The sequence below is a fragment of the Solea senegalensis genome, linkage group LG7 (genome assembly GCF_019176455.1).
Source record: "Solea senegalensis isolate Sse05_10M linkage group LG7, IFAPA_SoseM_1, whole genome shotgun sequence".
Lineage (NCBI taxonomy): Eukaryota > Metazoa > Chordata > Actinopteri > Pleuronectiformes > Soleidae > Solea > Solea senegalensis.
This window is the reverse complement of record NC_058027.1, coordinates 614,044-638,533: the sequence shown is the minus strand read 5'-3', so window position 1 is coordinate 638,533 and position 24,490 is coordinate 614,044. Positions and strand designations below refer to the sequence as shown.

General features: G+C 42.6%; 5 protein-coding genes and 1 long non-coding RNA gene across 9 annotated transcripts; 2 read left to right on the top strand and 4 right to left on the bottom strand.

Moving 5' to 3' along the window:
• Positions 1-72: 72 nt before the first annotated feature.
• ogfod1 (2-oxoglutarate and iron-dependent oxygenase domain containing 1) lies at positions 73-4,951 on the bottom strand. Its single transcript, XM_044029452.1, has 13 exons — positions 4,655-4,951; positions 4,318-4,463; positions 4,164-4,210; positions 3,434-3,534; positions 3,241-3,357; positions 3,079-3,170; positions 1,791-1,919; positions 1,588-1,701; positions 1,442-1,521; positions 975-1,243; positions 454-582; positions 308-366; positions 73-231 (listed from the first exon to the last, which is right to left on the bottom strand). Exons 1-13 carry the CDS (start codon positions 4,812-4,814, stop codon positions 91-93), a joined length of 1,584 nt encoding a protein of 527 aa, XP_043885387.1. The 5' UTR covers positions 4,815-4,951; the 3' UTR covers positions 73-90.
• Positions 4,952-6,531: 1,580 nt separating this feature from the next.
• On the bottom strand, positions 6,532-8,890 carry nudt21 (nudix hydrolase 21). The gene is made up of 7 exons (XM_044030519.1): positions 8,596-8,890; positions 8,017-8,217; positions 7,879-7,942; positions 7,687-7,776; positions 7,452-7,527; positions 7,256-7,370; positions 6,532-6,963 (listed from the first exon to the last, which is right to left on the bottom strand). Exons 1-7 carry the CDS (start codon positions 8,715-8,717, stop codon positions 6,942-6,944), a joined length of 690 nt encoding a protein of 229 aa, XP_043886454.1. The 5' UTR covers positions 8,718-8,890; the 3' UTR covers positions 6,532-6,941.
• On the top strand, positions 7,324-8,406 carry LOC122772451. The gene is made up of 2 exons (XR_006360780.1): positions 7,324-7,388; positions 7,606-8,406. It is a non-coding gene; the product is annotated as an uncharacterized LOC122772451 (long non-coding RNA).
• A 457-nt stretch (positions 8,891-9,347) lies between the features above and the next one.
• Positions 9,348-10,696, bottom strand: LOC122772449 (putative protein TPRXL). Of its 4 annotated transcripts, none has more exons than XM_044030514.1 (2): positions 9,820-10,696; positions 9,348-9,730 (listed from the first exon to the last, which is right to left on the bottom strand). In XM_044030514.1, exons 1-2 carry the CDS (start codon positions 10,544-10,546, stop codon positions 9,564-9,566), a joined length of 894 nt encoding a protein of 297 aa, XP_043886449.1. In that variant the 5' UTR covers positions 10,547-10,696; the 3' UTR covers positions 9,348-9,563. The 4 variants fall into 4 exon arrangements, with proteins under 4 accessions (XP_043886449.1, XP_043886450.1, XP_043886451.1 ...); XM_044030515.1 differs by having other exon boundaries at positions 9,348-9,727; XM_044030516.1 differs by having other exon boundaries at positions 9,826-10,696.
• A 155-nt stretch (positions 10,697-10,851) lies between these two features.
• LOC122772596 (capping protein, Arp2/3 and myosin-I linker protein 2-like) lies at positions 10,852-13,382 on the bottom strand. Its single transcript, XM_044030777.1, has 8 exons — positions 13,189-13,382; positions 12,466-12,569; positions 11,946-12,381; positions 11,776-11,868; positions 11,659-11,695; positions 11,451-11,522; positions 11,019-11,370; positions 10,852-10,951 (listed from the first exon to the last, which is right to left on the bottom strand). The coding sequence occupies exons 1-8, from the start codon at positions 13,285-13,287 to the stop codon at positions 10,852-10,854; spliced, it is 1,293 nt and encodes a 430-aa protein (XP_043886712.1). The 5' UTR covers positions 13,288-13,382.
• Positions 13,383-15,657: 2,275 nt separating this feature from the next.
• On the top strand, positions 15,658-22,495 carry LOC122772452 (transcriptional repressor CTCF-like). The gene is made up of 13 exons (XM_044030520.1): positions 15,658-15,821; positions 17,494-17,760; positions 17,870-18,052; positions 18,150-18,516; positions 18,624-18,794; positions 18,897-19,030; positions 19,109-19,229; positions 19,552-19,701; positions 19,899-20,059; positions 20,137-20,319; positions 20,400-20,550; positions 20,909-21,079; positions 21,297-22,495. Exons 2-13 carry the CDS (start codon positions 17,512-17,514, stop codon positions 21,566-21,568), a joined length of 2,313 nt encoding a protein of 770 aa, XP_043886455.1. The 5' UTR covers positions 15,658-15,821; positions 17,494-17,511; the 3' UTR covers positions 21,569-22,495.
• The last annotated feature ends 1,995 nt before the right edge of the window (positions 22,496-24,490 follow it).

Sequence of the window (24,490 nt, the reverse complement as noted above, 5' to 3'; positions counted from 1 at the left end):
GAAGGTGTAGTGAATGATGTGTGTGATATTTATATTTAAAGTGTAAAGAAAGAACGTAAATAAAGCCACATGTTGGACAAATGTTTGTGTTTATTCAAAGTAAACAAAAGAAAAGTCATGAAAGTATCTGCAGCTCAAACTTCTGTGGTTGACATGCTTGACAAACTTCAGCGTCTCTTTGTCTCTGTACACGAGGGCCAGGGAGTTATCCTCTGGAGACATGGTCAGAAGCTGTGAAGAAGATGAAGAAGAAGAAGATGAAGATGACGACGATGACACAGGTATGACTGCATGACTTCACACTCACCTCTTCATCCTCCTCATTAGCAACATAACACGTGAAGCCTCCAAACTCTGACTGCCAGTCTGTGAACACAACACACTCACAACACTGACACTGTGTGTGTGTGTGTGTGTGTGTGTGTGTGTGTGTGTGTGTGTGTGCACACTTACCTGCACAGCCAAAAGGTAAAAGCAGATCCAGAGCAAACTCTGCACGAGCTGCTTCTGCATCATGTAACAGAGTGTAGCTGCCATGAGACCATCGACGCAACTCACCACAACATAGAGGTGAACTGAGCTCTGCACAAAACACACACACACACACACACACACACACACAGGTCAACAACACCTACACACACAGGTCAACAACACCTACACACACACACACACACACACACACACACACACACACACACACACACACACACACACACACACACACACACACACAGGTCAACAACACCTACACACACACACACACACACACACACAGGGTCAACAACACCTACACACACACACACAGGTCAACAACACCTACACACACACACACACACACACACACACACACAGGTCAACAACACCTACACACACACACACAGGTCAACAACACCTACACACAGGTCAACAACACCACACACACACACACGCAGGTCAACAACACCTACACACACACACACACACACACACACCTTTGTCTGTGCTCTGGGCCTCAGTTGCAGATCCTGTGGCTTCTCCATCTCCTGCATCTTCTTCATCGTCATCCTTCTCTTCTTTCTTCTCCTCCTCCTCATCCTCATCATCATCATCATCATCATCATCATCATCAGCAGGACACAGGAAGTGGAGTCGAAGGCCAGTGAAGTTGGAGAGTAAGAGGAAGAAAGCTTCTGAGCGCAGCAGCTCCAGGCAGGAGGAGACACAGTGAGGCAGTGCGTCCAGAGAAGCTGCTTCATAACATCTGACAGAAGGAGCAGGACATCAGTGTTTAGATGAGGACACAAGGAGCAGGACATCAGTGTTTAGATGAGGACAGAGGGAGCAGGACATCAGTGTTTAGATGAGGACACAAGGAGCAGGACATCAGTGTTTAGATGAGGACAGAGGGAGCAGGACATCAGTGTTTAGATGGTGTTACAAATCATCTGTGAACTGTCACCTTTTGTTGGGTGGACCTCTCCTAGTCCACTGAATGTGAGAGAGTCTCAGAGCTTCGTCCACTTCTCTGAACCTGTCCTCCTGAAGACAAACACATCATTTATCTCAAGAACCTGTGGAGAAATGAAGCGAACACGCGCTCTTTACCCTGAGGAAGTCTTTGAGCTGAATTTCAGAGCTGTCCTCAAACTCCTGCTGAATCTGCTCTTGATAGGAAACGTCCAGGTAAAGTGGATTGATCCACTCCAGCAGCAGAGTCTCCTGTCAACACGAGCAGCAGAGGAGGACACTTCCTGTTACCTGCTGACGTCAGTGAGGGTGAAATCACACACAACAACAAACAAACTCACGTCTCTTGGTAAATGTGGGCTCCTCAGGACGGGGAGCTCCAGGTGTCGAGGAGGACGCTCCAGTGACGCTCCATGAAACCAGCCGCTCAGAGACAGACGACATCTGTCCTGTGACAAAACCTCTGACACCTGGACAACAACAACAACAACACAAATATCATTTGTTATATCTGTATTATTGTATTATAACATGTTTACTGTATTATAACCTATCATGTTTACCTTATTATACCATGTTTACTGTATTATTATATAATAACACGTTTACTGTATTATTATAACATGTTTACTGTATTATTATTACATGTCACGTTTACCTTATAACATGTTTACTGTATTATAACATAACATGTTTACTGTATTATAACATATCATGTTTACCTTATTATACCATGTTTACTGTATTATTATATAATAACATGTTTACTGTATTATTACATGTCACGTTTACCTTATAACATGTTTACTGTATTATTATAACATGTTTACTGTATTATTATAACATGTCACGTTTACCTTATAACATGTTTACTGTATTATTATAACATGTTTACTGTATTATTATATTATAACATGTTTACTGTATTATTATAACATAACATGTTGTATTATTATATTATAACATGTTTACTGTATTATATTATAACATGTTTATTGTATTATTATATTATAACATGTTGACTGTATTATTATTATAACATAACATATTAACTGTATTATTATTATTATGTTATAACATGTTTACTGTATTATTATTACATGTCACGTTTACCTTATAACATGTTTACTGTATTATTATAACATAACATGTTGTATTATTATATTATAACATGTTTACTGTATTATATTACAACATGTTTATTGTATTATTATATTATAACATGTTTACTGTATTATTATTATAACATAACATATTAACTGTATTATTATTATTATATTATAACATGTTTACTGTATTATATTATAACATGTTTATTGTATTATTATATTATAACATGTTTACTGTATTATTATTATAGCATAACATATTTACTGTATTATTATTATTATGTTGTATTATTATGTTATAACATGTTTACTGTATTACTATAACATGTTTATTGTATTATTATGTTATAACATGTTTAACACTGTATTATCACTGACAAAAAGGCATCAATGTGAAATGAATGTTAATGTATTTCAATATTTTTGCTCTTACAGTATAAAGTAATAATCCCTCATACATGTATCTCTAACATGACGTGGACACATTCATGGGTTACAGGTGAAGTGATGTCATTGTTACCTGGTGAAAGGACACTGGAGAAACCTCAAAGAGGGCGAGTGTGTTCCACGAGGGCACGATGGACTTCACTATTGTCTGTGGCTGGAAATGATCTGAGGAGGAAAATAGATGTTTGACTGATTTTATAGAGAAACAGACTTTAACATAAAGCAGCAGAGTCACCATCTGTTGTAAAAAGGTCCAGGTTTCCTCCATCGCTGCTCTGCCACTGAGGCACCAGATAGAGAATGAAAGCAACGCGTCTTCCCTCCAATTCATCGTCATGACACAACAGAACATCTGTGTGGGCGACACAATAATGAGCTCACCAGTCAACACAGATGTTTATTCCTCACAGGGAGCATTAAAAAGTCACCTGTGTATTCATATTTGGCACAGGAAATATCCACCGTGGGTTCCAGCTCCACCCCCAACACTTCACCAAGCCAGGAGCGGAACGGTCCGAACAGAGCCGTCCTGAAAACAGAGGCACAAACACTGCTCCACTGCCTCAAAGCACACTTTGACATTTTGCTGTGACCATAAATTATCACTGATTCATCCATGATCATAACAGAGGTGAAATCTCCTCCATTCTGTCCGTCTGTCTGTCTGTCTCCGCTGTGGAAATCATTTCATGTTCATCACCTCATTAAGAGACAGACGTCACATGATGTCAGAATTATTCTATCATAATGTTCTCATAAACATGTTTATTCAGATTATAAACTGATGCCTTCAGTGAGCGAGACCTGATTCTGCGACGCGGTTTAAAAAAGAAACGATCGATATGACCGACCGACCTCACTGCAGACTCACAGGTGTGAAGAATAACTTCAACAATGGCTGCATTCCACTAAATATCTCAGTAATCACAGCAGTGAACATGTCCTTGTTCTGACTCAGGGAAATGGAATGCAGCCATTGTTGAGGCTTTTAAGAAGAACTGTGAACACTGACGACGGTGGACCCTAAAAACATTGAAGGTCCAGGACGTAACATTGAAGATAGATCGAGAGAAAACTTGATTTGTCCCCGAGGGGAAACTGGGTCATCGTAGCAGCGGTACAAAGAAATCAAAAATACAAAAAAGACAAACATCTCACCTGAGTCCTGCGATGTGTGGCTCTGTCCTCGTCTTCAGGTCGTCTGACTGGACCAACACAACAGAGACCATAAATACACAAACCCTTAGCAACACTGCTGTTATTATTATTATTATTATTATTATTATTATTAGAAGTCTGGTTTGATAATTGCCTGTTTAAATTTGTAAAGATCATTTGATTTCTCATGGAAGTTGAGCCCCAGAAGTTCTCGCTGCAGGTTTTCTACGAAGGCCTCGCTGCCCAGAAAGTTCTTGATGACGCAGTGAGGGAAAGGTTGAGAGTCCAACTCCAGATCCCCTGCACAAGTTTAACAAAACCTGTTCAAAGGTTCTAGCTGGACTTATGTCCTCGCAGTCAAACTGCTACATTCACAGATCGACATTTAGAAATGTACTTGTTTACTTGTGTTTAATCACTTTATAGAAGTTGTTCTGTTTCTGCAGCGACTCTTGTTTGTGAGTTTGATTGTTGACCACGCCCCTCCTTACCCAGAATGCAGCTGCTCTTGCGGCTCCACGCCTCCTTCACGCGCTTCTTCACCTGCTCGTCATCCACCACAGAGCTAAGTTGTGCTCTCTCTTCGCTCCGCTTGTGTTTTTTCTTCGTGTTCGCGTTGCTGCTCTCGTCTTGGTTTCGCTTCGACGCCATTGTGGTTTTAAACTGCCGTCAAAAACCGAGAGAAAACGCGTTTCAAGCGTTTTTAACAACATTCAAACCACGCAGACGCGTGCGCGAGGCAGCGAAACACGGACGTCGCAGGAAGATGACGTTGCGCTGATCGGTAGCGCCCTGAGTACAAACTGACAGGCGAAGCTAACAGTTTAGCTGAGAATTGAGATTAGAGCTGCAACTAACGATTCTTTTATTTTCATGATGAAAGTAATCGTTTGGTCCATAAAACATTCAACATGTTGATCAAACCTGGAAATGATGTTCTCAAATGTCTTGTTTTTGTCATCGAATGATGTCTTTGTTTCTATGGAGCAAAGAAATGAAGAAAATGTTCACATTTAAGAATAGGAATTAGGAAAATCTTGTTTTAATCATGAATAAACCTTCAAAACGATACATCGGTCATCAAAATAGTTGACGATCAATTTAGTGATCAATTAAGCGAGTCATTGTTTCAGCTCTATTTGAGGTCATTAAAGCTGCACTCATCCATGCAAGGTTAGAATAGTTTTAGTCTTTAAAATTAGTTCAATTCAATTTTTAGAGCAGGTTTGCTCGTTTTTAGTAGTTTTTTATTTTAGTTTAGATTTTAGTGTTAGTTTGTTGTAGTTATGAGTCTTTTATGCAAATAGTGTTGTGTAAACAAACCCCAACAGAAGATGCCATTTTAAAAATGTATGAGGACAAATGAACATCCATCCCATAATCACATACAGTCTGTGTATAATACTGCTGAGGTTGATGTAGTTGGTGTGAAAGGTTTTGGTTATTTGGTTACTTTTGGTTAACTTTAAACTATAATTATTGCACTCATGGAGGACAAATATGTGATTGTGATGGAAAGTGATTAGATTTCTTTGAGGAAATGGAAAATGTACAGGATCACTGCACACTGACGTTCAGTTCTAGTCATTTACTTTTAAAAAGGCACAAATCATTACATTGTTTACAGGAAATCAAATCTTGGTTGGTTTCTATCCTGCTCCAACTAAACAGCCTGAAGACAGAGGTTCTCAACCTCGGTGTCATGGACTCAACTCGCATCAAATCCGTAAATTCCAGATCATCTTCAAGCTTCTCCTCCTCTGCTAAAAGTCTCTCCATTCATTTGCTCCACATTATCTCTCCGACCTCCTCCATGTGCACAGTTTATAGAAACAATGGATAAATCGTACAGGCTACAAACACTCTTTAATAAAACTACATTAGACACATGATCTTAAGTCTTAACGCTTGTGAAATGTCTCTTTTACAAAAGCCTTTTCACCCCCACTTCATTTCAGTGACGCGTCACAATCAGGACGCGGTGTGAACTTTAGCTTCACTTTTCAGTCTCGACAGACTGTGATGGATCTGAGCACACTGCAGGAAGTGACTCTATCACAGAACTACCAAGGCTTATGTGACTGAAATACAGCACGCATCCAAAAATAATCGAGAATCATGTTGACGAAATGTTGAACAGTTAGTGTCAACTGAAATCAAGTTAAATCTTAATAAGATAAAGTTAAAGATGTACATCACATTACATTACATGTCATTTAGCAGACGCTTTTATCCAAAGCGACTCACGATGGAATTGGGTACAATCAGCCACGAACGATGTGGTCGCACACAGGGTACCGGTCTTAACCACTGAGCCACTCATATAAAATGACTTAGTAAGTAAAGCAATCAGTCAATCACTCTTTGACACACTGAAAGATTGATTTATTTAAAAAAACAAAATGGCATCGTTACAGGTTAAAACGACAGGAAACTCAATGTTTGTAGTTTGTTTAATCAAACACAGACTTCCTGTGAAACAACATAAAATCAGATTGTGGACTCAGATACCGAAAAACAGCTGTTTCTTACAAAAACAACAACAACAGAGAAACGTACATGATACTTTCATTTTCTTCTAACAGTATAAACAGCGCTCAGGACGTCCGTAAATCTGACGACAAGCTTTTCCTCTGTGAACGTCGAGCCAGAGAAGACTCTTTGACCTCTGTTTGTCATGGGCTGCACTCACAGAGACAGCCACACTCACAGAGACAGCCACACAGACAGAGACAGCCACACAGACAGAGACAGCCACACACACTCTGCTTCAGCACGTTAGTTGTAGATGAAGTTGAACCTGTGAAAAGACATTTACACTCTTTAGTTACACGTTAGGCACTCGTTGTGTTCTTCGTTCATTTCCTCTCACTGTCATGAAAGGACGGACTGTTAAAGAGTGTGAGACAGACAAACAGCCATGTGCTTTCACTGACAGAAAAGAGTAAGAAAATATCAATATTTCAATTTCAGCTACTTATGCATGAGCACAGGAGTCAGATATAAATGTCTCCACCAAACTTCACTGGCTAATAATGATCTTTTATACGTAGCATCATATATAACAATAATAACAACAAAGCAAAGCGGACCTGCTCAGTAGCTGGGGTAGACTGGAGATGATGGGTCCATATCCAGGAGCGTTGTCGTACAGTTCGAACAACGGAGCCGCAACCAGTTTATAGTTCTTGGGAACAGCAAACAGCGCTGGAGAGAAAAGAAACAGTAAGTAACTTTACTGGTGTTAACGTTTGAATGAAACCATTTAGAGAATGACGTCGTAATAACCTTTTTCTTGCAGCTGCACCAGAAACAGTTTCTTGTGCTCCTTTGGTTTGGTGATGTGAGCTGGAATGTACGGATACTGCAAACACAAGACAAGTCACATCTGTGTCTGTTTTCTACTGTCAGTCATTTCCGTCCATTATCTTTATCTTCACAGGTAACCAATGAAAGCCGGCGACTTCAGCTCTGATCACGATATGGAAGTTTATTAAGTAAGTTCTCTTTGTGGTCTACAAACCTGTGGAGGCTCAAAGTTGGGGCGCCACCAGTTACCAATACAGTCGTCGATCACCCAGTCCTGCTTCACCCCGTCCTGTCGCCCAAGAATCTAAAGTTCCAACAAATGTTTTAACAAATGTTTTAACAAATGTTTTAACAAATGTTTAAAGAGCTCAGTCAACACAGAAACACTGTGGTGTGCTGTAGTTACCTCAGCCATCAGGCGTTTCAGACCCTCCACCTCGTCCTCTGCAGGATTCAGTTCTCCACCAGGCCTGCACAGAGCAAACACACGTCAGACAACTGTGGGGCGTTAAAACCAGGAGCCTTTTATCTGCTGTCAACTCACAGTTTAAAGAAAGTGGTGCCGAGCTGCAGCAGCAGCACGTGAGGCAGTCTGTGTTCATGGACAATGAGGACGCCTTCCACTGTCCTCCGCATTCCCATTTTATCAAACTCTTCCCGCATCCTCTGGAAACGAGCCGCCACTGAACTGTCCTTCTCATACAGAGGCTCTTTGGTCCCAAATGTGTAGTTGGTGAGAGGATATCTGGAAAAACACACATCTGTAAAATGACTAAATAAACTGCCAACACATTTTGGCCACAGGGGGAACAAGTGAGGTTTCTAACACCGTGAAAGTGGGCAGACTTTATGTTGAGTAAACAAATGATTCTATTGTCAGACGCTGCCAGACAAACCAAATGAATTCATGACTCATCTAAATGTTTTATATCCACATTTGTCTTTCCTTCGTCTAAACATGTGTGAGCCACGATCACAAATCTCAACGTAAATGTGAGTTCCGGTCAATTTCACTCTTTCACTCAGACACAGCGAACCGAGCCCCTTCGGCGTCGGTCGACGCTGCGCGGTAACTACCGGCTCGTTGTATGCGGGTGTGTGCGGCAGGTGCTGGTGGACTCACAGGTTGATGGGCCTCTCCAGTGTGAGCGGTTTAGCGGGCCCGCTGATGTATTTGTTCCCAAACTGAACGGCACCACCGCGCGGCCACCCCGCGGCCGAGCGACTGGGAGGAACCACGGACATCGTTCACCGAGAGCGCGACGAGCACAACGAATCCTCCGGGAAACAGGCGCTGGCGGCGGCTTCGGAAATCGGTGAAATGTCGATGAACAAGCGAGAAATTTGAAAATGTCTGAGAACGGTGCACAACAATCCCGTCCCCGTCGTTTCCCTCTCCTCCTTTTCCGGGTGAGCTTCGCTCTTCCGGTCAATGTTTTCTCGACAGCGACACCTGCTGGTTTATTGAACAGCAGCAGTCTGAGCTCCTGAAATGTAAGGATTTCATCTTCACAGTAAAAATGTACATTTTAAAACTTTGTTTTATTTCATATAGTTGATGAAAATGTGAAGACGTTGGTCCACATGTTATCAGCTGACGGCAGCACCAATAACACACAACACCACACTTTACTATTTAGTTATTGTTTATTTATTTCTTTATATTTTAGTTGTTAAAATGTTTAATATTCCATATTTATTTCCATGTCAGGGTTCAGTTGAACAAAAACTGTTCTACTGTTATAAACAGTTCTTACATCTTGACCCAGATACCTTCACACTTTGTTCACGCTCCCTCTTGAAAGCGTTGTAGCACCTTAAGTTTAGATTTTCTGTTAAAACAACAAACATTTGCATCACACGTGAATCACTCAATCAATTAATTATTCCATTTAATAGTCATATCTATATCACTTATCATCTATATAATGTAAACATGGTGTGGTTTAGCACAGTACTCGTCTTATGGTACATGATCATACAAAGACACTGCTGGATATGTTGATGACATCACACCGTGGATCCTCGGCTGTACTGTGGCCTCTCCTGCTCCGTCACAGTAGTTGGTCCCGTATTTAGCGATTTGTGAAATTACTTGTGGCTGAGTGACCTTTGACCCTCCTCTGCTCTCTCATCAGTGTCACACTCTCCTCTGGTGTCGTCACTCTTAGTTAGCGTTGGTTTTCCATCATTAACAACTCCTCGACTTTCATCCACCTCCGTTTGCTGCTTCTGTTCCACGTCAGGCTCGTCTTCTGCTGTCAGGAGACGAGAAAAAGCACAAACTCCTGAACTCTTGAAGCACATCAACGTACACAGTCAGAGGAACACTGCATGTGACACATACCCTTACCCTGCTCCGTTGGATCCACACTGGATGTTTGGTCAGATCTGGTCAGGACAACATTATTTTCACCTGGGCTGACGGTAGAGTGTGCTGGACTGCTCAGGTGATCAGAGGGATCATTTGTGGGCTTTGTTAGACCAGAACAAGTGGAGGGAACAGAAATATCAGTGTCTGGCTGAGTCATGTTGGGAGCTGAGATAGTGTTCATGCAATCAGTGGCTGTTGGGCTTCTAGTGGAGCTGCTGCTGCTGCTGCTGCTGCTGCTGCTGCTGCTGGTGGGAGGAGGAGCGGCAGATATTGGGGTTGAAGAGGTGGCATCAGGTGAAACTGTGGCTTTAATGGTTTCACTTAAGGTAGATGAAGATGTCGTTTCAGAAACTAAAGTCACGGAGCTAGTGGAGGTGACCACAGAGGAATCATCACAAGTTTCACTGAGTGCATCTGTAGTGATGACCGAGCCTGAGGGCATATCTGATGTGCTAGTGGTGGGCCAAACAGCTGTGGTGACAACAGCAATATTTGTGTCACCTCCAGCAGCAGCAACTTCAGCAGATTCAGCACCAGCAACAGCTTCAGTAGCAGCAGCAGCATCAGCAGCAGCAGCAGCAGCAGGGGTAGAATCAGACGGGAGAACAACATTAATCTGTGCCAAAGTGGATTCAGTTGACAGATTTGGTAATATTGTGGAAGGTGAACTTTCACTGGTGACAGCAGAAACCGTTTCCATGGTAATGCGAGGTGTAGTTAGTGTTAAAGTGACCGGGAGGCTGTGAGGGTCTGAAGTGTCAGGAGGCTCAGTGGCTGTGTTGAGGCCTGTCGGTGTTGTCGTTGTCGGTGTTGCTGGGACGGCAGCAGTCAGCTGTTGTGTTGTCGTTGTGTTTGCTGGGCGTCGGTTGTGTTGCTGGGGCGCAGTTCAGCAGTCAGCTGTTGTGCCGGTGTTGCTGGGACGGCAGCAGTCAGCTGTTGTGTTGTCGTTGTCGTTGTCTGTGTTGCTGGGACGGCAGCAGTCAGCTGTTGTGTTGTCGCTGTCGGTCAGCTGTGCTGGGACAGGCAGCAGTCAGCTGTTGTTGTTGTCTGTTGTCGTTGTCTGTGTTGCTGGACGGCAGCAGTCAGCTGTTGTGTTGTCGTTGTCTGCTGGACTGCAGCAGTCAGCTGTTGTGTTGTCGTTGTGGTGTTGCTGGGACGGCTCAGCTGTTGGCGTTGTCGGTGTTGCTGGGACGGCAGCAGTCAGCTGTTGTGTTGTCGTTGCCGGTGTTGCTGGGACGGCAGCAGTCAGCTGTTGTGTTGTTGGTGAACGACCGTCAGAGGCCTTGCTGTCGGCCTCTGTGACATGTGTGTGTGCGGCAGCTGCAGCAGGAGTTGAGTCAGGGTCTGAATCAGAGCTGGTCAGTACAGCAGAGGTGATGATGGTGGTTGGACTGTGTGTGTTGTGGCCTGATGCTGACGATGTCGTGAGGACCGGACCGGGTTTGATCACTGGCTTTGGAGGCAGAGCAGGTTTTCCAGCTGACTCGTGAGCCGACACACTTGGTCGAATTTGATGCCTCGTGTCTAAAAGAAAACGTGCAAACATGTAGTTAGTGATGACTGCACATGTAAATGAGAAGGTGTGATGTTTGCATGCTTTTTACCTGAGGACGCAGACATTGTTCGAGGTTTAGAGAAAGAAGCAGACGCCTCAGGTTTACTGTCAATGATGGTGCCTGTGGCACAGAGATAACACACTGATCTCAACATTGACTGTTTTTCTATTAGAATGATGAAGAGGTCATGACATGATGAAAATGATGTGAACAGATTTCATTTTTGTCTAAGTGCTGTAAAGGAAATGATTCAAACCTTCAGACTCTGCCTTTTTCATTTCTCCCTCCTGATTCTACAAGAATAAAAGACGTCTTTAACACTTTTGTCATGTGACTGCAGCAGCAGTACACACACACACACACACACACACACCGGAGTTTCTTCTGGTGGTGGTTTGGAGACTCCGATGCGTTGAAGCATCAGATGGAGCTTCTGTTCAAAGCTGTGCTGGCCTTCAAACTGTTTCTGAAATCAGTAAAAGCAGAGTAATGAATGAATGCGTGTGTGTGTGTGTGTGTTCCATAAACTCTGCTCACACTGACCTTTGCAGTGTTCCTGGCATTAGGAGTTCCTGTTGCTGCTGATCCAGACAGCAGAATGAGAGACTGGGACTTCCCCTCTCTGAGAGCTCGGCGTGGAGGCACCGCCTCGCCTCTGAGTGGAGGTGTCTCCTGAACAGCTGACTCTCCAGCACTGGGACCTTTGTCCTTTTCATTTTCCTTGTCATGTTCCTTCACTCTGTCCTTCTCTTTCTCTTTCTCAGCTCTCGCGACCTCCCTGAGCGGGCGTATGAAGTCGGCGATGGAGGCCTTTTTGGGCCGGCCCTCGTGGCTCGTTTCTGATTTCAAACCTCGTCTCTTTCTGAGCGTGAAGAAATCACCGAGCTTCCTCCTGAATGTTTTTGTTGGTGGTGGTAGAGGGATGGAGCTGGCTGGAGACACTTCATGAACTTTGATCGATTCTTCATCTTCTTTCTTCCTACATAAAGAAACATGTATAAACTCATGGACATGACCTACATATGAAGTGTGTGTGTGGCTGTGGTGGAGCTGTGGTACTCACAGAACATCTGTAGGCAGGACTCTCTTAGTGAAGAACTCTTCTACTCCCTCATCCACTCGCCCCATGAGCTCAAGGACTTCATTCTCACTCTCAATGATGGTCTCCTGATAACCACACACACACACACACACATATTTAATAGTGAAGATCACACAAACTTCACATCACACACCTCTGCAGGTGTCATGTACAGCCCCGCCTCCTGGGGTTCAGTTGCTCAGTAATGTCCTTACATCTGTCCAGATCGTGATTTCACCGTTGCATCAGCCTGATCATGTTAACATCTGAGCCCACGATCAAAGCCAGGAGGCTGATGCAGAGCACACACTCAGCACAAGTCATCGTTACATGACCCGCTGTCAGGGGAATCGCTCGGATTTGGTCTCCCTGGCCATTTGTGTCTACAACAACATCAGCTCAGTGGAAAATGGAGATGATCTTTGAAAATGAACAGATGCCACAAGCTTTTGTCAGTGGAGGAAAGAGAAGACATCCAAACACACAAAATACCAAGTGTGGATTCTTCAAACTGCCGGTGTTTGGTCCAAAAGCTTTGCCTTTTTCAAGCTGAGACCAGGCGTCTTTTACACAACTCCCCCTCCACCCTTCCCTTCCCCCTGCCTCTCCCTTCTGTTACATCTCTCCCTCTCTCCCTCTCTCTCTCTTACTGTTCCACCCCTTCATCTCTTTACAATCCATTTGAACAAAAACCTGTCTGAGTACCTGTGGTCTGCTGGGACGGTAGTTGAGTTTCTGTCGATGAGGTCTGGGTCTGCTCTGGGTGTAGTGCCTGAGCGCTGGTCCGCCCAATGGCAGCTCCATTGGGGAGACTCGGCACGCTGTTACCGTGGAGCTCTGTTGCCGTGGTTCTGTTGCTGAGCACCGTTGCTAAGAGCTCAAGCAGCAGCAGTATGTAATGCCCCCACAGAGGTGGGAGGGGCCAGGCTAGACTGACAGATGTGACAACAGAGCCTCGCCTTTCTCTGCTCCCTCCCCTCTGAGAGGAAAACCATGAGAGAAAGATAAAATAAGAGGAGGGTGTTTGTTTCATCTATGTTTCCTCATACAGATGCTAACAGTTAACACATGGATCATCTTCAGTGGACAGACTCACATAAACAAAAGGCTCTCGTGTTTATGTAATGAATTAATCTTTTATTTCATATGCAGAAAATGTGCAGTGTCAATTTGTCCTGGTACGTTCTTTAAATGCACACACACACACACACACAAAAAACAAAAACGGTGTGAGCCCTTAAGGATGGGTGGACACCTCGATAATGAGTTGTAAGTCTTACTGAAAAACAATCACACACCCACAAGCACCAGCGTCTGAGGATCTTAATTAATCTCCTGACTCCTTCTGGAAATCTTGTGCAGGACATATTATGTTTCACTCTTTCTCAGAATCATTTGCCTCAGGTAATTATCAATTAGTTACAAACAACAGCAGCAGTTGCTGCAATGAAACAAAGCAACCATTCAACATGCCATACATGTACTATATATATATATGTATATATATATATATATATATATATATATATATATATATACTTATAGTATGTATAATATGTATATATACTATATATATAGTATATGTATGTACACCCAATACCAGTGTATTACTGTGACTGTAAGTGTATTTTATTTTGAAAGAAATATCAATGAGATGATGTCTTTATATAAGGTTTATAAATATTTGAGGGAAATATGACCAACTCTTTCTTTTCTTAGCTGTTCAATACAGAAATAACTTTTTCCTCTTACATATGAGATGATGATATGACATCAGCTGTTCAGGATGAGTCACAGCTGTGAGAAACCACACGGGAAAAGGCTGATGTTTGGATCAGTGGTTTTGGTTTGGATCAAGTCAGAAACTAAGGAGCAAATGTTTGGAGTCTCCAATGAAATGAATGTAATATCCGCGTGTGTGTGTCTGCCCTCCTGTGGTTTGTTTTATGAACTGCTTTCTTTCTGTAATGTAACTCATTTCTAATGGAACTAATTTACCTGTATTTTTTCACCTCTTATTAATATATTTCATTATATATAATTAAACAAGTCCTGAAAAACAATTCAAAGGACAAACAGGGAGGATAATGAACGTTTAAAATGGATAAAGGTTTTTAAATATTCATAGAGTAGCATGCTTTTGGTTTGGTCAGTGTTTGAAAGTAAAGTCTCATTTCATTTTTAAACTGCTTGGTTGTGTACAACTGTGAGTATAACTGTGTACAACTGTGAGTATAACTGTGTGTATAACTGTGTATAATTGTGACAATAACTGTGAGTATAACTGTGTGTATAACTGTGTATAATTGTGAGAATAACTGTGAGTATAACTGTGAGTATAACTGTGTATAATTGTGAGAATAACTGTGTGTATAACTGCAAGTATAACTTTGTTTATAACTGTGAGTATAACTGTGTGCATAACTGTGTATAATTGTGAGAATAACTGTGTATAACTGTGAGTATAACTGTGTATAATTGTGAGAATAACTGTGAGTATAACTGTGTATAACTGTGAGTATAACTGTATAATTGTGAGAATAACTGTGTGTATAACTGCAAGTATAACTTTGTTTATAACTGTGAGTATAACTGTGAGTATAACTGTGTGCATAACTGTGTATAATTGTGAGAATAACTGTGAGTATAACTGCAAGTATAACTTTGTTTATAACTGTGAGTATAACTGAGTGCATAACTGTGTATAATTGTGAGAATAACTGTGAGTATAACTGCAAGTATAACTTTGTTTATAACTGTGAGTATAACTGTGTGCATAACTGTGTATAATTGTGAGAATAACTGTGAGTATAACTGTGTATACCTGTGAGTATAACTGTGTATAACTGTGAGTATAACTGAGTACAACTGTGTACAACTGTGTACAACTGTGTACAACTGTGAGTATAACTGTGTACAACTGTGAGTACAACTGTGTATAACTGAGAGTGTGACTGAGAGTGTGACTGAGTAGAATCATAAATCTAAAATGGAATCTTTCCGTTGCTTCGTTGTTGTTCCTCGGTCCGCCATGTTTCCACGCCCCCTGGTGAATTCAAATGTGGCGCGCTGATCCTGGCTCTGCTCCTCTTCTCCTCAGCTCGGCTCCACCACGCCCCTTCACTCCCTCCACCACGCCCCTACAGTCCCTCGAGCGCTCAGTTCGCGCAGCCGCGTCAGCTCTTACTGACCGCCATTTTGTGTTAGGCCCACTCTTGCGGGAGCGGGAGAAAAATATTCGCCCGCCGCGCACCACCAACGAGAAGAGCGGGACCGACGAGGCGGACTGCTGCAGCGGGACACCGAGCTAATATCACGGGGGAAAGAAGTCGCCAGTCGTAAGTAAAGTCGCTTGTTTGTCCCCTAACACGGAAACGTTTTTGTAGGAGCCGTCGCCGGCCTCTAGGTGTCACGGTAGGGCTTACCGGCCAGGCGGTTGGCGGGGGGTGTTTGTCTCCCTCTATCGTTATCCAAAATGCACTAAATTCATCTATAAACTGCAACTGCACGTCCCAGTCGATAATGTCGGCGTTTTGCGGCAGTTATGGGGTGATATTTGCTCAGGGATGGTTGGATTACACATGTATCTGTTTAAAGTTAGTTGGGGCCTGACGTCCATCTTATCGTGCTCTTTGTTTCCTGTTTTCACTCAGTCGCGCCTGCCGAGTTAACCAACTATCACGAGTCAAGTAGTTTAGTCCAGTTTACTACACACGAGCATTCAGACTGCGTGAAATACTCGGGTTAAACCTAACATGTTTTTATGGATGAAGAAGTTGTAGAGGCGCCGAGTGATCGATCGACTGCATATCATTTCTGATATAAGCAGAGTTAACCCAGTCGATATCGAAGGAACACATCAGTTGTTCAAAGTTGGCCTCGTTGCTGAACATTATGGGATTGCACATCTTAAAAGTAATGAGTACGTTAACTCGGTTTCTATGCTCATTGGAGCGGCTGCACTTGAGGAGTTGCAGGAGTGTGAACTTAAACTAACGATGTTAGGCCGATCCACGCTGTAGACATTTGCGACGCCTGTGTCATGGCTTCTGTAAAATCAACACACACTAGAGTTTAAAGTGTAATGTCTTTGTGCCAACATGGACCCAGACAGTGTGATAATGTCCTGTTAAAAGTTTAACCCGAGTTATTGGCCAAACCAAACTAGCACAAGGATAAACATTTATGAAACCATACATGTACATTTCTGACATTACAATTGTCCGACATTGGTATCAATTAGAACGTTAACAGAAATAACAACTGTTTCAATTATTAGTTCATTGTTTATTTAACAAAAGGTTTGTCACAGACCGTTTGTGTTATGTGAGAAGTCATTTTATATATTGATGAATGACGGTGCATTTTGACACGTTGACATTTACTTGTTGGAGTCGATTATTTATTTTTATATATTCGGTTCAATACAAGTACAAAGTGGCATCAAATGGAAATATTAATTAACAGTACGTGACAAATGTTTATATGATACCTCTGGTTAAGTTGCACTATTTCCTCTTTGGTATACTATAAGTATGTTGTGTGGGAGATCACGCTTTTAGTCACCAAGTGCATTTAACATCAGAAATGGGAGTTTCAGCCAGTTTGAAATCAACAATGTTGCCAGAGGAGGCAAATACACATGAAACTAATAAATGGCCCACAGTGAAGTATTGTGTTGCTGTAGTTTTTGTGTTGATAGAAGACCATGATGGGCAACCTCAGTCTAGGTCATTTAGAAGTGGATTGTTGCTCTGTTTTTCTCTTCTCTGTTGACACCGCAGGTGTGTGATGTTTGCAAACCTTAATTATTACTGCTTCTATTTGGACATTAGAATACTAACACGGTGCATTGGAAAGTTTTTGGCAATGTGTTACAGAATCCAATCCAAATGGTACATTTTAGTATTGACTGATGTTGATAGAGCATTAGTTAAAATATAATGTCCCTAATTCTACCACCATAGGCCTTGCTCACCTCTTTGTTCAATATTTGTCTGTTTTTATTAGGTAATTTGGCCCGTTGCCATGGAGGGCGAGGTTGTTTCCATGGATACCCCTCAGACTGCTGTCCTGACCTCGGATGGAAAGGTGCTGTCAGAGGATGGAGATGCCCTGACAACCATAACTCAACAGGGGGAGGTGGCTGGTAACATGGAGATGATGGTAATGGACGCTCTTGACCCGACTTTACTGCAAATGAAGACCGAGGTGTTGGAGGGAGGTGGCACAATGACGGTTACCAGTGGAGACGAGGGACAGATCATCACGCTCCAGGTTGGTACAGATTCAGAAATATTAGTGTGTGTGTGTGTGTGTGGCTGTAATGTTGTGAAATATGATTGCCAGTTGCTCAAACTGAAAGGATTAACCTGTTCTTTTGTAGGTGGTGAATATGGAGGAGCAGGCTGGTGCAGCATTAGGCCTTGGTCAGCTTCAACTGGTTCAGGTACCAGTCACCACGACGACTGTAGAGGGGCTCCAGGCCACCTACGTCGACGCCTCAGCTGCTAACAAGGACTCAGAGCCAGTGATCTGTCACACTCTTCCCCTGCCTGAAGGCTTCCAGGTGAGAACATGTAGACTGCGTTCAGCAAGAGTTTTCCTTTTTTGTCATGTAGTGAAAAGTGTGTTCAAAAGAGGACCTTTTGATGTTCTGTCTTCAGGTGGTGAAAGTGGGTGCTAATGGTGAAGTGGAGACTGTAGAGCAGGAGGAGCTTGGAGCAGCCCATCAGGAGCTTCACACAGTAGAAGAGGAGGAGATGGAGGAGGCAGTAGACGTAGAACCACCTGTGGCTCAGGAAGAAGACCCAGAGTGGTCCAAGGACCCAGATTTTCAGCCCATCACCGCTATCCGGAAAGGAAAGAAAGGAAAGAAGAGCCGCCTGCGCTATGCAGAGGGCGATCGCGACATGGATGTTTCCGTGTACGACTTTGAAGAAGAGCAGCAGGAAGGGCTGCTGTCAGAGGTTAATGCTGAGAAGGTCGTGGGCAACATGAAGCCACCGAAGCCCACCAAGATCAAGAAAAAAGGTTTGATTTTAATGAATTTAATTTGATTTTAGAAGGTTAGTTGTTACACTTGTAAAGATGTACCTCTCCAGAGTTTTAAACTGGTTTTGTCCTGTTTTTGTGCCCAGGTGTAAAGAAGACCTTCCAATGTGAACTGTGCAGCTACACCTGTCCAAGACGCTCCAACCTGGACCGACACATGAAGAGCCACACAGACGAGAGGCCCCATAAATGTCACCTGTGTGGAAGGGCCTTCAGAACCGTCACCCTGCTGAGAAACCACCTGAACACTCACACGGGTAATTATTACCTTTCACTTTAGACTCTGATGCACTTATCATTAAACATGAATAACCGCAGTCACTGTTTTTACTTTAATTCATATTTTCCAACATTTTTAGGCACTCGGCCACATAAATGCACAGACTGTGACATGGCCTTTGTGACCAGCGGTGAGTTGGTGCGTCATCGTCGTTACAAGCACACACACGAGAAGCCCTTCAAGTGCTCCATGTGTGATTATTGCAGTGTGGAGGTAAGTCATTTGCACCGACCTACGAACCAGTGCATCCCTGCGTCTCCCTCGCTAATCTTTCTGTTTTTCTCTTACCAGGTGAGCAAGTTGAAGAGACACATCCGTTCTCATACTGGGGAGCGACCATTCCAGTGCAGTCTTTGCAGTTATGCCAGCAGAGACACTTACAAGCTAAAGAGACACATGAGGACACATTCAGGTTAGGTCATGTCTTTAGGTCAAAACGCCGTCGCTCAGAGAAAACGACAATAAGCCCGTTTATTCACTGGATCTGCTAAATGACGTGTAATGTAATGTAATGTAATGTAATGGATCGTTGTGCTGAGGCATGTTCATCTGTGTGTTGGTAACGTCTTTCTAGACTCACGCTTGGTGTCACATGTGATGGAGGTTCAGTCTGACGTTATTTTAAAACGTTATTTTGTACTTTCTACATGTTTGAGAAGTAATTGTACTGTATGGTCATGATAGCATTGCGTAAAAAAAGCTCAGTACTGTATATTTTCTGATCGCCGTTGTAGGTGAGAAGCCGTATGAGTGCTACATCTGCCACGCCCGATTCACACAGAGCGGCACCATGAAGATGCACATTCTGCAGAAACACACGGAGAACGTGGCGAAGTTCCACTGCCCACACTGTGATACTGTCATCGCTCGCAAGAGTGACCTCGGTAAGTCCAGCATGATTTAGTTCTGTGCGTTCATAAATCTCCTCTGGTACGTGTGCGGTAATGTCGGTGCACCGCTCCGTACATTCATCGTGCTCATGCAGCTCCCTCTACAGACTCTAGTAAGACAAGAATGACAAGAATCCATATTCTTCGCATTAGTGTGACTAATGTTCACGTCTTTGCCGTCTCTGTCGTAGGTGTTCATTTACGAAAGCAGCACTCTTTTATTGAGACGGGGAAGAAATGTCGTTACTGCGACGCAGTGTTTCACGAGCGTTACGCGCTCATTCAACATCAGAAGACTCACAAGAATGAGAAACGCTTCAAGTGTGAACACTGCGACTACTGCTGCAGACAGGTGTGTTGTTGTATTCTGAGGATGTTGCAAACGTTATTATCATTTAGTAACGGCTTCATTTATCTGTTGTCTGACAGGAACGCCATATGATCATGCACAAGCGTACACACACAGGCGAGAAGCCGTTTGCCTGCAGCCAGTGTGAGAAAACGTTCCGGCAGAAGCAGCTTCTGGACATGCACTTCAAACGCTACCATGACCCTCACTACATCCCCACGGCCTTTGCCTGCAGCAAGTGCAACAAGACGTTTACCCGCAGGGTAAGACTGAGCTCAGAGCTGTCAGCTGGTTCTTCTCGTGTGCGTCACTCACTCATCAAAGTTGTGTTTGTGCTCCACAGAACACGATGCTGCGTCATGCTGATAACTGCACAGGTGAAAGTGGTGGGGAAGAAAATGGAACTCCAACGCCCAAAAAAGGTCGTCGTGGCAGGAAGAGGAAGATGCAGACCAGGGCTGACGATGACGACGACGACGACGACACAGGTGCTGGTTGGAATCACGCGGATAAATCAGATCAAGTGTTCACTAAAGCGGCGTCTTTAACTGTCGCGTGTCACACACAGTAAATGCATCAGCACACTTGGTGTTGGTTTTGTTTTATTCACTGTTTAGTTTGTGTGGTCGTCATTAAGCTTCAAAATGTTTTCAAAAGGCTTCAATGATTTTAAAAAATGAGCTTCAAATTCTGCACTAAATATTCAGCAGGAAATGTTTTTGTAAATGTGAGGAGTGGTTTTCACTCATGAATCCTGATCTTTCATTCTTTACTAAAGTGTTATGGTGGTGTAAAAGATTTTTCAAAGGTAAGCTGATTTCACGGAGTTCACGTGTCCTCTTTCAAATGTAGAGGGTGATGTGGACGAGGAGGAAGAAGACGAGGAGGACGAGGAGGACGAGGAAGAAGAGCTGTTGACTGAGATGTATGTGGAACAGGCGCCACCTGTCGTCCCCATCCCAGCACCTGTGGAGCCTCCAGTCAAGAGGAAACGTGGACGACCTCCCAAGAACAAACCAGCCGGTAAGACTTTGAGGAGATCATTGTCTCTTCTCCAACATCCACTTTGTGTCCGTCATTGTAAAATGATTTTTCCATTTAGAGGAAAATATACAACAGTCAGCAGGTGAACTTGTCACGGCGTCAATCAAAATGCAAATGTTGAGAACGTGTTGAGAATTATTATCATCATCATCATCATCGTCATCTTCACAGTCCTGACCTGACACTTTCTCAGCAGCTGTCGCTGCCGCCATCATCCGCGTCGAGGATGAAGCCACCGGAGAGGTCGATGACATCATCGTAAAGAAGGAAGTGGGAGGTGAACAAGATGACCAGGAGGACGACGCTGAGGGCGCAGTGGAGGAGGTGGTGATCGGTGGAGAGAAGTCCACCATTGAGATGGAGGAGCTGTCCCAGGAAGCAGGAAGTGCAGAGGTGGTGCAACTGTCAGAGGCTCCGCCCAATGGAGATCTGACCCCCGAGATGATCCTCAGCATGATGGACCGGTGATGGACTGGTGATGGACCTGAAAACTCAAACCCTCGACCATGTCTTCATTTTAATTCTTTGCGTTTAGAATCACGGACATTTTTATTGTTCAGCGAAACAAACATCACTCTTGTAATTTAATATTTTGATTTTTAATCCTGTATCACAGCAAAGACTTAATCGTGACCTGAAAAGTGTGTGTTGTTTTTTTTTTTCAGAACATGTGACTTTAAGTGGCTTTGATTGACTTGTGTTTTTTTCTTTGTGCTGAAGAGTTTTTCATTCCTCTCAGTTTGTACCTAAACATAAATGTTAGTTCCTGTGCGCAGGACCTCGCTGACGTGAGTCACAGCCACTTAAAGATTTAAAACTGTTTGAATGTTTTTTTATTATTCTTGTTTGGGGGGTTCTTTTCTGTGGTTAGTAGATCCTTTTTAAGCACATTTGTTTTTCAAAGCTTAAATAGAGTGATTATCCTAACCTCCTTAGATGATGCTCATGTACTAAACATTGTCTCTGATAAGTGCAAGAAAAACTCATGTATTGCTCCTTTATGTAGCCATTCCACTTTGGGTTGATGTTTTTCTTTTTTGTATGATTGGAAATGCAACATAGCAGCTTTTACCTGTGACAAACGAGAGCAGATGTGTGAATATACAACCAATAAAAAGTTGGACTTGAAGGTTTCTGCAGGTTTCTGCAGCTCTAATCTTCTCAGACGTGGAGTCACAGTTACACAAAGATGACTTTGCTCACTCTTAACCCAAATCGGCTGAATTATCAGTGTATTTTGCTTGCAACTATATTTTATTAAATTGGGGATTCGACATGGTATCGAACGACTCCTGTATTTACCTTCGGTCAGGTGTGGCTCAGGTACATTCAGATTCAATGAACAAGTCGCTCATTTTGGCTCGTATGAATAAACTCAGATATATGTAGATAATAGAGGAGGTTCATGTCCTTTATTTGGTTGTCTGTGGAGACTCCAGCGGCGGTGGTGATTCGTGCAGTTACTGTGTGATATAAACACTGTTGCCATGGTTACAGTAGATGCTCTGATGACAGACTGACATGATCTCAGGTGGTTGAAAATTGATCATTGAAGTGGAGCAAAGTTAATAAACTTATTGATCCTGTTTGAACTCCACAAACTGTTTAATATTAACAATGTATTTCTTTTCATAGCTGTGAAGTCATTTAGTGTAATAATAATATTCGTATGAACATGGTGATTCATCATCTCACATGAGTTTGCGTCATGTGACGTGCTTTGTTTCATGATATTCCATTAATCTCCATCATATTCAGTATTTTTTATTTGTGTCAACAGATGAGCAGCAAACAGCTGCTCTGTCTTCTCCAGTCTGGCTTTTTAACTTTGAGTGATGAACATTTCAACAGCTTTTCTTTTCTGTGCAGAATCAGCAGCAGCGTAATATGAACAAGGCTGCAGTCAGTGGTTTTTCATCAGTGTGTAAAGTATCATCATTTATGATTATAACAATAGTACTAATATCTGGTTCCTTTATTGTCTATGAATGAGTGAATTCATGTTTATTTTGTCCAAATATAAATTTGACCACAGTCCATAAATCTAAAGGTTTCATATCTTTCAAATCAGACTTTTAAATGAATTGTGATCGATCAATAAATCCATCACATAATTACATTTAGACTGCAATAATGCTTTAGTTCATAGACTGTTTATTCATGTCTTCACAAGGTAAGTCATAGTTATATGTAATATGTATATATTTTAGTAATAGTTATGTGTAATATGTATATACTTATGTGTTAGTAATAGTTACTGTGTATGTGGTTACTGTATATACTTATGTGTTAGTATGTAGTTATTGTATATACTTATGTGTTAGTAATAGTTACTGCGTATGTGGTTACTGTATATACTAGTTATATTAATATAATAAGTAAAGTAATAATCCCAGATTATTCTCAGTAGAACATTAAAAGCTCTTCTTTTTCAGATGTAACTTCCTGTTAGGATGAAAAACGGGAGAAAAGCGCCACATGTGTTCCTTTCTTCACCTCCTACTCCCTCACCCCCTCACCCCCTCGTTTCCTCCAGATCGGTCCGACCCCGACAGTCGCCCTGGCCTCAGCAGCAGCAGCAGCAGCAGACTCATGTAAGTGTCCTCCGTGTGTCCACCGTGTGTCCTCCGTGCTGTCTCCTCAGTTTTTCCTTCTGTCTCAGTTCAGTTCTCAGTGGTTTGATAAAATAGTGACAGAGTGCAGGGACATCCCTGTTGCCACAGCAACTAGCAGCAACACGATTTCCGGTCCTTGTAACGACGTTTCAAAATGAAAGCAGCTTAAAAGTTGTATTTAAATGTATATATGTTTATACTTTGAGTTGTTTTGTGTTGGAACTTGACTTTAAGAATGAGTGATGTCATTGATTTAAAGGTACAGCAAAAAAAAAATCAATACAAAATGCAGTCCCGTCCCCCCCAGTATGTAATGAAGATCAGGAGTTTTTGATCACATGCAGAACATCCCACAATTGATCCCATAATGTCCTTAAATCTATCCCAGAATATATCCCAAAATGTACAGTATCGCAGAGTCAAATAGATCCCAGACAGAGTGAAGGTTTCACAAATCAGAGACTGTGTTTTTACGAATCTTCAGAGTGTAGGATAATCTAGTCCAGTTTTGAGAAGTCTAGGTGCAGTGGTTTTTGATCGGGACCTGGTCTAATGAGGTCTAGGTATAAAACAAAAAGGGTGAAATCTCCCTTTTAGCATGTTTCACAAATACAATAGTGACTGTCAGGTAAAGTTAACGTCTAAAATGTTTTCACATCAAGAAGTTTCACAGAAAACAGTCAGTGGACAGTCGGTTCATTTCCCCTTAACTTTCCCCTTAACGTAGTTTCCACACACACACACACACACACATGCTAACATCAGCATCGTGTTT

Excerpts from the sequence above, each read along its gene's own strand:
- ogfod1 (XM_044029452.1), bottom strand. The coding sequence starts at position 4,814 with ATGGCGTCGAAGCGAAACCAAGACGAGAGCAGCAACGCGAACACGAAG. Across the intron at positions 3,535-4,163 it reads CCACACATCGCAGGACTCAG|GACGGCTCTGTTCGGACCGT; the intron begins GTGAGATGTTTG and ends CTCTGTTTTCAG. Across the intron at positions 1,244-1,441 it reads AGAGGTCCACCCAACAAAAG|ATGTTATGAAGCAGCTTCTC; the intron begins GTGACAGTTCAC and ends TCCTTCTGTCAG.
- nudt21 (XM_044030519.1), bottom strand. The coding sequence starts at position 8,717 with ATGTCCGTGGTTCCTCCCAGTCGCTCGGCCGCGGGGTGGCCGCGCGGT. Across the intron at positions 7,943-8,016 it reads GGCACCACTTTCTTTAAACT|GCCTGGTGGAGAACTGAATC; the intron begins GTGAGTTGACAG and ends TGCTCTGTGCAG. Across the intron at positions 6,964-7,255 it reads CTACCCCAGCTACTGAGCAG|GTTCAACTTCATCTACAACT; the intron begins GTCCGCTTTGCT and ends GTCTTTTCACAG.
- LOC122772449 (XM_044030514.1), bottom strand. The coding sequence starts at position 10,546 with ATGGAAACGGTTTCTGCTGTCACCAGTGAAAGTTCACCTTCCACAATA. Across the intron at positions 9,731-9,819 it reads TCCAACGGAGCAGGGTAAGG|CAGAAGACGAGCCTGACGTG; the intron begins GTATGTGTCACA and ends GTCTCCTGACAG.
- LOC122772596 (XM_044030777.1), bottom strand. The coding sequence starts at position 13,287 with ATGGAGCTGCCATTGGGCGGACCAGCGCTCAGGCACTACACCCAGAGC. Across the intron at positions 12,570-13,188 it reads ACCGTCCCAGCAGACCACAG|GAGACCATCATTGAGAGTGA; the intron begins GTACTCAGACAG and ends TGTGGTTATCAG. Across the intron at positions 11,523-11,658 it reads GAAAAAGGCAGAGTCTGAAG|GCACCATCATTGACAGTAAA; the intron begins GTTTGAATCATT and ends TCTGTGCCACAG.
- LOC122772452 (XM_044030520.1), top strand. The coding sequence starts at position 17,512 with ATGGAGGGCGAGGTTGTTTCCATGGATACCCCTCAGACTGCTGTCCTG. Across the intron at positions 20,320-20,399 it reads ACAAGACGTTTACCCGCAGG|AACACGATGCTGCGTCATGC; the intron begins GTAAGACTGAGC and ends TGTGCTCCACAG. Across the intron at positions 20,551-20,908 it reads CGACGACGACACAGGTGCTG|AGGGTGATGTGGACGAGGAG; the intron begins GTTGGAATCACG and ends TTTCAAATGTAG.